This window comes from Diabrotica virgifera, chromosome 1 (genome assembly GCF_917563875.1).
Source record: "Diabrotica virgifera virgifera chromosome 1, PGI_DIABVI_V3a".
In the NCBI taxonomy this organism is placed as follows: Eukaryota; Metazoa; Arthropoda; class Insecta; order Coleoptera; family Chrysomelidae; genus Diabrotica; species Diabrotica virgifera.
In genome coordinates, this window is record NC_065443.1 from 89,667,684 (window position 1) to 89,680,445 (window position 12,762).

Sequence of the window (12,762 nt, forward strand, 5' to 3'; positions counted from 1 at the left end):
TGTTTGAACCTTTTGTATAATCTTTTTCTCTATTTTCCAAGTTTCTGCTGCATATAGCAAAATGATCTTTACATTTGTATTAAATATCCTGATTTTGGTTTTGGTTGTTAATTTATTGGACTCCCATGTTTTCTTCAGAAGTTATTATACCTCTGAAAAAAATAATGAAATCTTAAATATGTAGTTAAATAGTTTTGTGTATCTTGTGTAAAAAGGAATTAATTTTTTTACGGAAATTTAACAAATTTGACAAAAAAAATATAGGCCTGGATCCCGCGTACAAAAAGGTGGTAAGTTTTAAGTGTGGAACATGATTTTAATTGTGGAACTTGTCATCCTGACAAGTTTATGATTGTAAAAACTAGCAGGTTGTTTTTAAGTCTATTCGATAGAAAACTTTATATTATAATATATGCAAAAATGTTTGTCCGACAAATATGTTGGGCGTTTTAATAAGTCCGACACGTAGAACATGTCAAATGACAGGAATTATATTGGTCGTAAATACAGTCTGATTTTTGCATGAGAGTTTATTGAAAGGGTAAAAAATCAATTGAAAGTTCTGTCCGACAAAATACATGGAACGTTTTCGTAGTCTGACCTTTGAAACCTGTAACCTGTTCTACAATTAAAATTTCCCCTGTTCCCGTACATCTAAGTTTGTTCGACTAGACACTGTTAAGCTATTAACAAATTTTCAGCTTACTATTAATAAAGTTTTTCTTGGTACGTGGGATCCAGGCCTATAAGGACAATAGGTCTAGTTCAGAATTACAATGATTCATTATTTGTTTTAATAAGTTTGACTATTTTTAATGTTGCATTTTTGTTTTATAATCCATATACATATACATACATGCATATATTATACGTTGTAGCCTAATTTACTTCATATTACTTTTATATTCTTTTAAATAGGTATATAACTTCACTACCTTTTGTATTTTTGAATTATTTAGTTTATTTGGACCCAAAATATTCATTGCGTTAGTTTATTATATTATTTGACCTCTAATATTTGTTTTACAAACTAATTTCTCCGCTTATATTGGAAACTGGCACCCGATTTTAAAAATAGCGGCTGACATCCGAGTACCGAAACCGAGTACCTTAGCTAGTCTGTCTAATCTCTCTAATCAGCCCTAAATATCCATCCTTGGATATAGGCCTCCTCTTCCTCCGTGCCTCTCTATCTTGGACATTTTGCATCCATTTTGACCTGTCGTGTTTCTTCGGGGCATCTTACCATCGCATTTGTGGCCTTTCCCTTTTTTTGATTCCACGGTCTCCAATGTATAATCATCTTAGTCCATCTTTCAATTTTCTGCCTTAGGGTATGTCGTATGTCCTGCGGACTTCTGATGACTGATTTCTGTTTTCAATCCCTGGAGGGACGCCGGTGTTCAACATTCCTCCATGGAGAGTTTGGAGTAGTTCCAATGTCTCTTTCCAGCGTTTTGCACTTGCAGTAAGTTCAATGTGTCGCTAAGCCTTCGATAGCTAAGAGGAGAACTTTTAATGAACCGTAAGATGCTGTAATTCTGGCCTGTTGAATTGTTAATGTAAATAAAACACTTTCTATTTTGCTATGACTGTAATGAAGTTGAAAAGGGCAAGAAATAGAATTTTACATGTGAACAATTGAGTTAACAACTTATCCGTGAAAGACGCCACTACACATATATTTACACTTTGTACCGGCTTTTTGCTAATTGCGGCGTGAAGAATTCTCTTCGAAAAAGCGTAAATGAAAAGAGGTTTTTGCGTACGTTCTTAATGAGTGTTGATAGTTGACTGACTGACTGTTGCACCCCGCTCTTGCATACCGTTAACAAATTTTCCCGGTTTGGGGGTGCTTTGGGTAAAAGAAGGCGGAGATTAACATTCTTGGAAGATTTCTCCAGACACTGCGTGATGGAATCATTTATGGTTGTTACAGAGGCGGCGCGGAAATTTGTTGTTGGTGAAATAGAGTTTATTTTGGGTGGAGAATACAGTTCTCCAACATTCCCCCCGGCGTTAGAGCCTTGTGGTCTAACCTACTCTTCTATACCTTGATTAGGGAGAACCGAAATTTTAGAGATTGCCCTTGTGAATTGACCATCGATGGTCTTCAACTTGACCACTCTGACTTTGCCATCTTGCCCGGGCATTGTATCAACTACCCGTGCTAAAGGCCATTTTAGAGGAGGTACATTATCCTCTCTCAGAAGAACTAAGTCATTGACTTTTACGTTTTCCCTTGGTCGGGACCATTTTGGAGAATTTTGTAACCGGTTCAAGTAATCAACAGACCACTTTTTCCAGAAACTTTGTTGTATTTTTGCAATTTGCTGAAACATGGATAGTTTATTTTCCGGAATTTTTTGTAAGTTTTGCTCAGGATGCGCTGACAGGCTGGAGCCAATTATAAAATGCCCAGGACTGAGAAAGGTGTAATCTGAAGGGTCGCTGGACATGGAACAGATAGGCCTTGAATTCATCACAGCTTCAATTTGAACCATGACAGTGTAAAACTGTTCGAAAGTGAAAGAAGAACAGCCTATTAGCCTACGCATATGATATTTTGCGCTTTTTACTGAAGCTTCCCAGAGCCCAGCCCAATGAGGAGATCTAGGGGGGATAAACTTCCATGAGGTTTGATTTTCAGAAAGGTATTCCATAATGGTTTGAGAATTAGACTTATTTTGAAAAAATTTGTATAAGTCATAGAGTTGGTTTTTTGCACCAGAAAAACATGTGGCATTGTCACTGTAAATGACGGTTGGGTTACCACGTCGGGAAATGAATCTCTTAAGTGTTAATAGAAAGGAAGAAGTTGTTAGATCAGAAACAACCTCAATGTGCACAGCTTTGGTCACCATGCACACGAAAATGGCTATGTATGCCTTGATTTTTGGCGCTTTTCGGAGTGAAGAAGATTTTAACAGAAAGGGTCCACCATAATCTACACCCACTTTTTGAAAGGGTCTTGTTGTAATGGACAACCTATCTTCAGGTAAATTACCCATAAGCTGTTGTGCAGGAGCACACGAAAATCGGAAACATATGGTGCAGTTGCGAATGATTCGTTTTGCTTCCTTTAGACCATTGAGAGCCCAGAATTTCAAACGAAGATTTGAGAGAACTGTTTGCGCACCAGCATGTCCCAATCTGAGATGTTCATTTTTGATGATAAGATTGACGATAGGATTATTGGATGGGAGCAGTATCGGATGTTTTTGCAAATAGTCTATGTCGGGACAGTTCGTAAGTCTGCCTCCAACTCTGAGAAAATTAGAAGGATCTAAAAATGGTTTTAGTGAAATGAAGTTTTTATTCGAAATAAATTTGTTATTTTTAAGCGCCGAAATTTCTTTTGAAAATGCATCACCCTGTATTTTCTTGATGATGAAATCCATTGCATAATTTAACTCCGCAACAGAAAGAGGTTCAGAAATTTTTTGTTTTTTACAATTAGAAATAAAACGAAATACGTACGCTACTGTACGTTTTAAGCGTGAAATATTTGAGAAACGTGAGAAAATTTTTATCCAGAAATTTTCCACATTAGAATTTACCACGAGGCTTATTTTTCTTTCCTCGGGCAGGTTTTCGAGAACTTTGTCATTTACTAGATTGGAAACATTGAAATTTTTATCTCGCAAGCATTTGGGACCTTGCCACCAGAAGTCGCTATTGAGAATTTCAGAACCAGACATTCCTCGAGAAAGAAGGTCTGCGGCATTTTGCGCAGACTTTATGTGAAGCCATGTAAAGTTTTGAGTCAACTCTTGGACAAGAGCTACCCGGTGAGCCACGAAAACCGACCACCGACTTGGATGACTTTTACACCACGACAGAGCTACTTGGGAGTCTGACCAGAGGCTGACTGAATGAAATTTTATAGATTGATTTTCAAAGATAGAAATTATTTTTGCAACAAGTTTTGAAAGAAGAACCATTGCGCACAGCTCAAGCCTAGGAAGTGTTACCGTCTTTAACGGAGTTATCCTTGATTTGGAAGAAACTAATGCACAAGAGATGGTCTCATCCGAATAGAAAGTTCTTAGGTATACGCATGCGCCATAAGCTGCCATGCTGCTGTCTGCAAATCCATGAAGCTCAACCTTCAGAATTATTTTTTCAGAAAAATAGAAACGAGGAATTTTTAATTGTTTTAATTGTGACAAGTCCTGTAGAAAGTTGTTCCAATCGTTTAGAATAGTTTTGTCCGAAATTTCTGTGTCCCAGTGAATTTTTTGCAGATAGAGTTTCTGCATAAGCATTTTGCCTTTAACAATAAACGGATTGATGAGTCCCAGAGGGTCGAAACATTGCGCTAAAGCAGATAGGATTTTTCTTTTTGTTATTGGTGGGCAGAAATTATTTTCGGGGACGGAAATTGTTATGTGGTCTTCCGCAGGGTCCCATTTTAGGCCTAGAACCTTACTGAATTTATGTAAAGTAAACCCATGGCGGTTTAGAACAGAATTTAATTGCTGAAGTATTTCGAGCAATTCTTGAATATTATTTGACCCACATAAACCATCATCTACGTAGAATTGGTTTTCGAGAAAATGCGAGGCCAATGGGAATTGAACTTTATTTTTATTTGAAATTTCTTGCAAGACTCTCGTCGCAAGAAACGGGGCGCTATTCGTCCCGTATGTGATAGTATTTAATTGAATACATTTTATAGAATCGTGGGTATCGTCCCTCCATAGAATATTTTGTAGAAAGCGTTGATCTTTGTTGATCCACGTCTGTCGAAACATTTTTTGAATGTCACAGGAAAATATGAATTTGTATTGCCTGAAACGAACCAGAATGTCGAATAAATCGGGTTGAACCTGATACCCTTTTAATGAAATGTCGTTCAGACTTTTTCCTGTAGAGCTTTTACAACTAGCGTCCATGACGACACGCAAAGTTGTACTTTTATTTTGTTCGTTGATGACACATAAATGTGGAATAAAATATTTTTTGTCCGAATTTTCATTTACGAACGAAAGAGGTACATATTCAGCATGCCCTAAAGAAATATATGTGTCAATGAAATTTTTGTACTCGAAAAATAATTTTTTATCTTTTTGGAATTTATTTTCGAGTGAAAGAAAACGCCGTTTGGCTATAGAAAATGAATCACCCAGTAATTGGTGTTCTTGTGCACTTTTTAATGGAATATCTACTTCAAAGCGTCCATTTTCAAGGATCTTTGTTGTAGTTTGAAATATTTGTTCGGCCAGCTCGTCAGCTTCCGACAGAATAGGTTTTTGAGAAAGTTCTTCCATGTTCCAGAATTTCGTGAGCAGCTCGTCCGTGCTACACGTAGAAAGTAGAGCAACATCTTCAGAAGCATTGTTTGCTACTGTAGGTGCCGTCAAGTGAGGAGCAATCACGCCGGCTATTAGGTACCCCAGATGAGAAGCCTGCAAAACTGGAAGCCTAGGGCCCAGAGGAATTATGTCAAGAAGAATTAAGTCGTAGTACAAATCAGCCCCAACCAAGATGTCTACCTGACTAGGTTTGTGATAGGAATCGTCGGCGAGAAAAACGTCCCTTGGAATTGGTAATTTTTTTGTAAGAATGCGGAACTGTGGAAGATTGCAAGTAATATTTTCTAAGATGGCACATGAAATTTTGAAAGACTTCTTATTATAGTTAGAATGCATTTTTATGTTGACCATCTTTTTTGAAACCGAATTACTTTGGCCTATGCCAGAAATGTTTAGAGATATGTCATATGGCTTGTAGCCCAGCCTATCAGCGAGACACTGGGTACAAAAGCTATTTTGACTTCCCGTATCGAGTAACAATCGGGCCGTTAAAGGTTTCCCGTTTTTGTCGAAAATGGTTACTTTGGCCGTAGCTAGAAGTATGTTTAAATTTTTTACGGACAAAGCAGAAAAGGAATTTGTTAACGGTTCTTGCCCTTGAAACGAAGGACCTTGAAAGTTTGAATTTGACGAATGTTCGCGTTCGTAATTGTTTGAATTTGTAGAAGTGGACGGACTTTCATTTTTATGGGTCGTAGAAAAAGTATTATGTTTACCCGAATTATTATTTGGTGCCACAATGTGCAAATTTGTATTATGGCGCCTTTTACAAACGGTACATACATGTTTTGATGAACAATCTTTAGAATTATGCCTACCTAGGCAGTTTACGCAGAGACCTTTTGAATTCACGAATTTTATTTTGTCATCATGCTGAATGTTTTTGAAAAAGTGACATTTGTAAATTTTATGACCTTGCTTTTTGCAGAAAATGCAATAAAAGTCAGAAACTAAATTATTTGACGTATTATTTTTATCTGAGTCCTCTGATGTGTTATTTCTGGATGCATGATGTGAAACTTTTACGTTTTTGGCTTGCCTAGGATTTGTATTTTCCAGGCTTTCCAGAACAATGCACCTTTTTTCAAGAAATTTAAGAAGAACATCCAATTTTGGTACATCTGAATGATTTCGCTCAGTTTCAAAAAGTCTCCTTGTTGAAAAATCTAATTTGCTTTCTAGCAGGAAAACTAAAATTATATCAATGAGCTCTGCACTTTTTTTAGCAATTGCATATTTTTTGTTACGGTAGTTAGAAAATTTCTGAGGGCTTGCGGTGAGCTGTTTCTCAGTGTAGGAATGTCTATAATTTCTGTTAAGTAAGAATTTATGATTGTGACCTTATTCTGATAGCGGTTCTTTAGAATATCTAAAGCAATCGAAAAATTTTCATTTGTGACTTTCAAAGAATCCACCAACTTAAGAGAATCACCCTGTAGGTAACTTTTCAAATAAAGAAACCTTTGGATGTCAGAAAGGGACTGATTTTGTATTATCAGTGTGTCGAAGAGCTCAAAAAAACTTTCGAAGTCCCCTATTTGCCCGGAATATTTGCATATGCTTATTTCCGGGAGCTTTACGGCCACTTGCTTAGCAGCAGCGACGCTCCCTGTATTGGTAATATCCAATGCTCTAATCGAACTTTGTATTTTTGACAGAACCGCAAAATAATTTTCTTCAAATATGGCACGATCACATTTTTGAGAATCGTCCAGGAATTCAATTTCATCCTGTACGTTATTGTAATCAGAGAACAGGTCTTGTAATCGACCTTCTCTTGTTTTGAATGAGAAAACATCTTTTTCCGAGTCATGGTTTGCTTCTAGCCACGTTTGAATTCTATTAACAGAATCTAGAATGGAATGCTTTTTGTTTAATAATTTACTTAAACCTTTTTTGCTCATTGTAATAACTTTAATTTGTTTATTTTTGAATGAAATTATTATTTATTTTTGAATTTTAACAAGCATGCAATATTAAACCAAAAATTCAACCCTGAATAGTTCTTTAAATAGTGTTTAACTTTATTAGAGTAACATTTCGCAAGAGATCTTTGAAAATTAACTTTTTGAATTTACATATATAGAAAAGTTTATTTTGTACGTCACCCCTGGGCTCTTGGTACTTGAATGTGGGCTGCTTTTCCTGGAATCAGCTAGTCCTTGAACACCACTTCTTGAAGTAAACTATTATCACTGTTTTTGTTCACAGAATGTTTATTTGTCCGTAGAATAAATAACGCAATCACTTTGTCTCTTGGAATTATTGTCTATTCGACGAGAATATCCGAAAAACGCGACACTTATAATGTCTTTTAGAAAGAGTTGGCATTAGCCAGAAATGTTTTTTAACAAAATAATAGAATTAGATAGAAACTTGAATTGAGTGTTTTTTGGCCAGAAAAGTTCGGTCGATGGATCAAATGTGGCTCTAAGGGCCAAATTCGGCTCTTAGAAATAAAATCCGGTCTCGGAGGAACAAAATGGAGGGACGCCGGTGTTCAACATTCCTCCATGGAGAGTTTGGAGTAGTTCCAATGTCTCTTTCCAGCGTTTTGCACTTGCAGTAAGTTCAATGTGTCGCTAAGCCTTCGATAGCTAAGAGGAGAACTTTTAATGAACCGTAAGATGCTGTAATTCTGGCCTGTTGAATTGTTAATGTAAATAAAACACTTTCTATTTTGCTATGACTGTAATGAAGTTGAAAAGGGCAAGAAATAGAATTTTACAGGTGAACAATTGAGTTAACAACTTATCCGTGAAAGACGCCACTACACATATATTTACACTTTGTACCGGCTTTTTGCTAATTGCGGCGTGAAGAATTCTCTTCGAAAAAGCGTAAATGAAAAGAGGTTTTTGCGTACGTTCTTAATGAGTGTTGATAGTTGACTGACTGACTGTTGCACCCCGCTCTTGCATACCGTTAACAAATTTTCCCGGTTTGGGGGTGCTTTGGGTAAAAGAAGGCGGAGATTAACATTCTTGGAAGATTTCTCCAGACACTGCGTGATGGAATCATTTATGGTTGTTACAGAGGCGGCGCGGAAATTTGTTGTTGGTGAAATAGAGTTTATTTTGGGTGGAGAATACAGTTCTCCAACAATCCCAATTGGCTAGTTCGAACTTTCAATTCCACTTTCCCTATCCCACTGCGCAATACCCAATACATGCAGACGCCATTTATCGATTGATTATATTGGTATCGATATCGATAGTATCGATATGGATAATATTGATATCGATTCGAATGGAGTATCACAACCTTAAATGCAATTTAATGTAACGTTGTAACCTATTGGGTATTGGATATTAATGCAAAAAACCGAAAACCGGTTTTTGGAACAACCGGATTTTTTGACCGGTTATCCTCCTCCTCCTCCTCCTCAGTTGTTTCCTCATTGCTGAGTGTCGTGATTCCCTATAATACGAGCAACTATCTCTTTCCATCGGCTTCTGTCCTGAGCTTCCCTCATGGATTCAGAGAATGTTTTTCCACTGACTTTCTGTACTTGATCCGTCCATCGAGTAGGTGAGCGACCTCTACTTCTGCGCCCTTCAACGTTTCCCGAAATTATAAGTCTCTCAAGATTATCATCACTTCGTCTTGCAATATGGCCGAAAAATTTTAAGACGTTGGAGAGCCAAATAGAGGAAAGCCGAGTCTGAATATTAAGCTCTTGGAGGATTGAGTGACCGGTTATAACCGTTAGATTAGACCGTAAGTAAAAAAAACCGGTGTTTTGTCAATAACCGCCATCCCTAGTTTGGGGGGGGGAGGGAGGAAAATCGGTAAATTTCTTAGTTTTTTTATGTTTTTCGTCAATATTTCTAAAACTATGCGGTTTAGCATAAACAACCTTCTATACAAAAATGTTCTACATTAAATTTGAAATAAAAAAAGGCCCTATGCATAATACTTCTAAAATGAACAGTTCCAAAGTTACGGAGGTACGAGTATAATTGGTCCAAAAATAGGTTTAACCCAGACATCCAAAGTAAAAGTTTTCCTCCAACACCAAATTGTTCTATATGGTCCACATATTGTTCAGTAAAAAGTTGCACCATTTTGAGCGTCCGGTTTGGGGGAGAGATAGGGGAGAAATCGGTAAATTAGTAGTTTTTTACGTATTTCGTCAATATTTCTAAAACTGTTGATTTCTATTGTTCATTTATAGTCAGCATAGTCTAAAAACACTTACGTGCCGTTATACCAATATGATAAATAAAACCATAGACATATTATAATATCTAGACTGCGCGCTGCAATCTAAAACTATGCGACCAATGCGACAGAGAAAAATTACTATTAGGTGTAGGCATTCCTTTTTAATAGATTTTTATGACGTTGGTTTTATCGACCACGTGACTTTCTCACTGCTGCCGATTTGATAAACCCCATCGATTAGAAAGGGATGCCTTTACCTAATACAGTAATTTTTCTCTGTCGCACTGGTCGCATGGTTTTAGATTGCAGCACGTAGCCTAGGTATTATATGTCTATGCATGAAACCTTGATATAATTATAATGTTTTTGTAGGTTATGGGTTAGTCCAGCTTGCAAAAGACTTCCAGATTCATGTTCAGAAAAAGATGGAGACTCGCCTACGAAATTTAAGACACACCTTTTAAGTTACTTAAGAACTTACAATGAGTCTATTTTAAAGCCTTTTATAGAATATGTACAGAAAGCTGATTTTAGTGCTATTCGGTAAGTCACAATTAAATATTTATGAGTACAAAGATAAAAATTTCTACTTCTGTATCATTTACTTTGCTCTTTATACATTCACCGGCACAAAATTCCGCCACTAAAAATCTTTGATTAAGTTTGACAATTTATAACTTTATTATTTGTATTCCGATTTTCCAGATTCTTGCAACAGTTTGTAAAACTGCAACACGTGCAACTTTAAAATCTTAAATAGGAACCCGCATTTTTTATTACAGATTTGGATTTCTCATAAAAAATAATTAACATTTATTCGAAACATTTTTTAGAATTGTTGATAGATGGCGCCATAATCGGAAAAATGCGATTTATTAGCGCCATCTATCAACAATTCTAAAAAATGTTTTGAATAAATGTTACTTATTCTTTTATGAGGAATCCAAAATTGCAATAAAAAATGGGGGTTTCTATTTAAGATTTTAAAGTTACTCCCACAACCGCCTTCAGTGTGTGGAGTGGGGGGTCGTATTTGGTGTTTTTCGATAGGTTTTTGAAAAATATTAAAAACGTATTCTTTGGTTTTTCACTTGAAAGTGTATTTATCGAGATATTAGACCGTTTCTATAATTTACCTATGGTATCACGATAAATCGTTTTCACCGATTACAGCGCCATCTATCCACAATTCGAAAAAATATCTCGAATAAAAGTTGCTTACTTTGACATAAGGAATCCAAATATGCAATAAAAAATGGGGGTTTCTTTTTAAGATTTTAAAGTTACCCCTCCCTCCCCCACCTCCAGGGGGCGGAGTGGGGGTCGTGTATATAGATTTTTGAAAAATATTGAATTCTTATTTTTCAGTTTTTCGATCCTATGTTCATTTCGCGAAATATTCGACCGTTCCGCTACTTTTGGGACACCCTATATATTAATAATTATTACAATTTATGAATTCACATTATGTAATCAGTTGTCTGTTGTTTGTTTCTTTGTTTATTTTATTATTTGTCTGTCATAATAAATATAATATGTCAGACCAATCAAATACACTGCCCAAAATGATCAAATCTTACTAAGAGTCGCATCAGTTTTTTTAGGAACCAGCTGTACATGTATTGATATCGTTTGTTATTATTCCAATAACAAAAATGTTTTTGCTTAGATGGCATTATACGGGGGTGAATGGAAGTGTTGTATTTTCTCTTAACTTTAAAAAAGTTCTATGGAAAAATTAAAGCTCTGATATTGTTTCGTACCGCTTTCGTATTATCTCGGAGGTGTCCTTAAGATTTTGTTTTTGAAATTATCAAAATATCTTTTTTGTTGTAAGAGTTACACAATTTTTTGTAAACAAAAACACTGATTGACTTATAAACATAAACATCTTAAATATAGGTTGGATTGATAAGATTAGAATGGCCCGCATGCAGCCCAGATCTCAATCCTATCGAGCATTTATGGGACGCATTGAAAATAGCTATTCGCCGTCATCCTAGGCCTCCAGAAAATTTGGTACAGTTATGGCCCTGTGGAGGGAATATCGGGCTATTCCCCAGGCAAGGATCATCAACTAGCCTATATTTGTCCACTGCTGAACGTAGGCCTCCCGTAAAAATTTCCACCTATTTCTATCTTGAGCTTCTTGCATCCAATTTGTGGTGATGCGCTTGATATCATCCGTCCATCTAGTCGGTGGTCGTCCTCTGCTTCGATATGCCTCCTGCCTTGGTCGCCATTCCAGAATCTTTTTGGTCCATCTGTCATCCGTCAGTCTGGCAACATGTCCTGCCCAAGCCCATTTAGCCATGGCTATTCTTTCAACTGCCTCCGTGACTCCTGTTCTTCTTCTTATTTCTAGGTTCGGTACTTTATCTCTGATGGTAATATCTAACATTGATCTTTCCATAGCGCGTTGTGTAACTCTTATTTTATTTATTGTTCTTTTTGTCGGAGTTAGTGTTTCTGCACCATATGTAAGAACCGGCAAAACACACTGGTCAAAAACCTTTCTTTTTAAACAAACTGGAATATTAGACTTGAAAATGTTATTTAATCTACCGAAGGCAGCCCATGTGAGACCTATCCTTCTTTGTATTTCAGTTGTCTGGTTATCTCGGCCTAAGCGAATCTCATGCCCTAGATATTTGTAAGCTATTACTTTGTCGATGCTATGACTCTCAATCTGAATTTTATCGCTGACTACAAGGTTGGTCATAAATTTTGTCTTTGAGGTGTTAATTTTAAGACCAATTGTTTTTGACACTTTATAGAGCGTGTGCAGCATTTTTGTAGCTTTATCAACTCTATCAGATATTAAAACGATGTCATCGGCAAATCTTAGGTGGTTCAGATCCTCCCCGTTTATATTGATTCCCATATTATCCTCTCCTTCCATTTGCTTGAACATATATTCAAGAACAGCTGTAAACAATTTTGGGGAGATAGTATCACCCTGTCTAATTCCACGTTCTATTCTAAATTTCTTGGTATCTTCATGAAGTCGAACACAAGCTGTACCAGTTTCGTAGATACTTTTAATCAAGGCGATATATCGGTAGTCAATGCGGCAGTCCGCCAATGCTCGAAGCATTTTATGATGATCTATAGTATCGAACGCCTTTTCATAATCCACGAATATAAGAAAGATAGGCTTGTTATACTCTGTGCACTTTTCTATTAGCGTTTCAGGCAAGGATAACACATCTTATTTATTCGATACTAAAGAGATTGCGAGCAGTCGTTGCTGCGAGAGGAGGACATACCCGTTATT

General features: G+C 36.6%; 1 protein-coding gene across 1 annotated transcript in view; it reads left to right on the plus strand.

The window, feature by feature from the left end:
• LOC114325871 (probable tyrosyl-DNA phosphodiesterase) overlaps positions 1–12,762 on the plus strand; it is a 44,139-nt gene that overhangs the window by 20,846 nt on the left and 10,531 nt on the right. Inside the window, exon 7 of the mRNA XM_050642302.1 lies at positions 9,858–10,028. Within this exon, the coding sequence (XP_050498259.1) occupies positions 9,858–10,028 (171 nt within the window). The remainder of the gene's footprint in view (positions 1–9,857; positions 10,029–12,762) is intronic.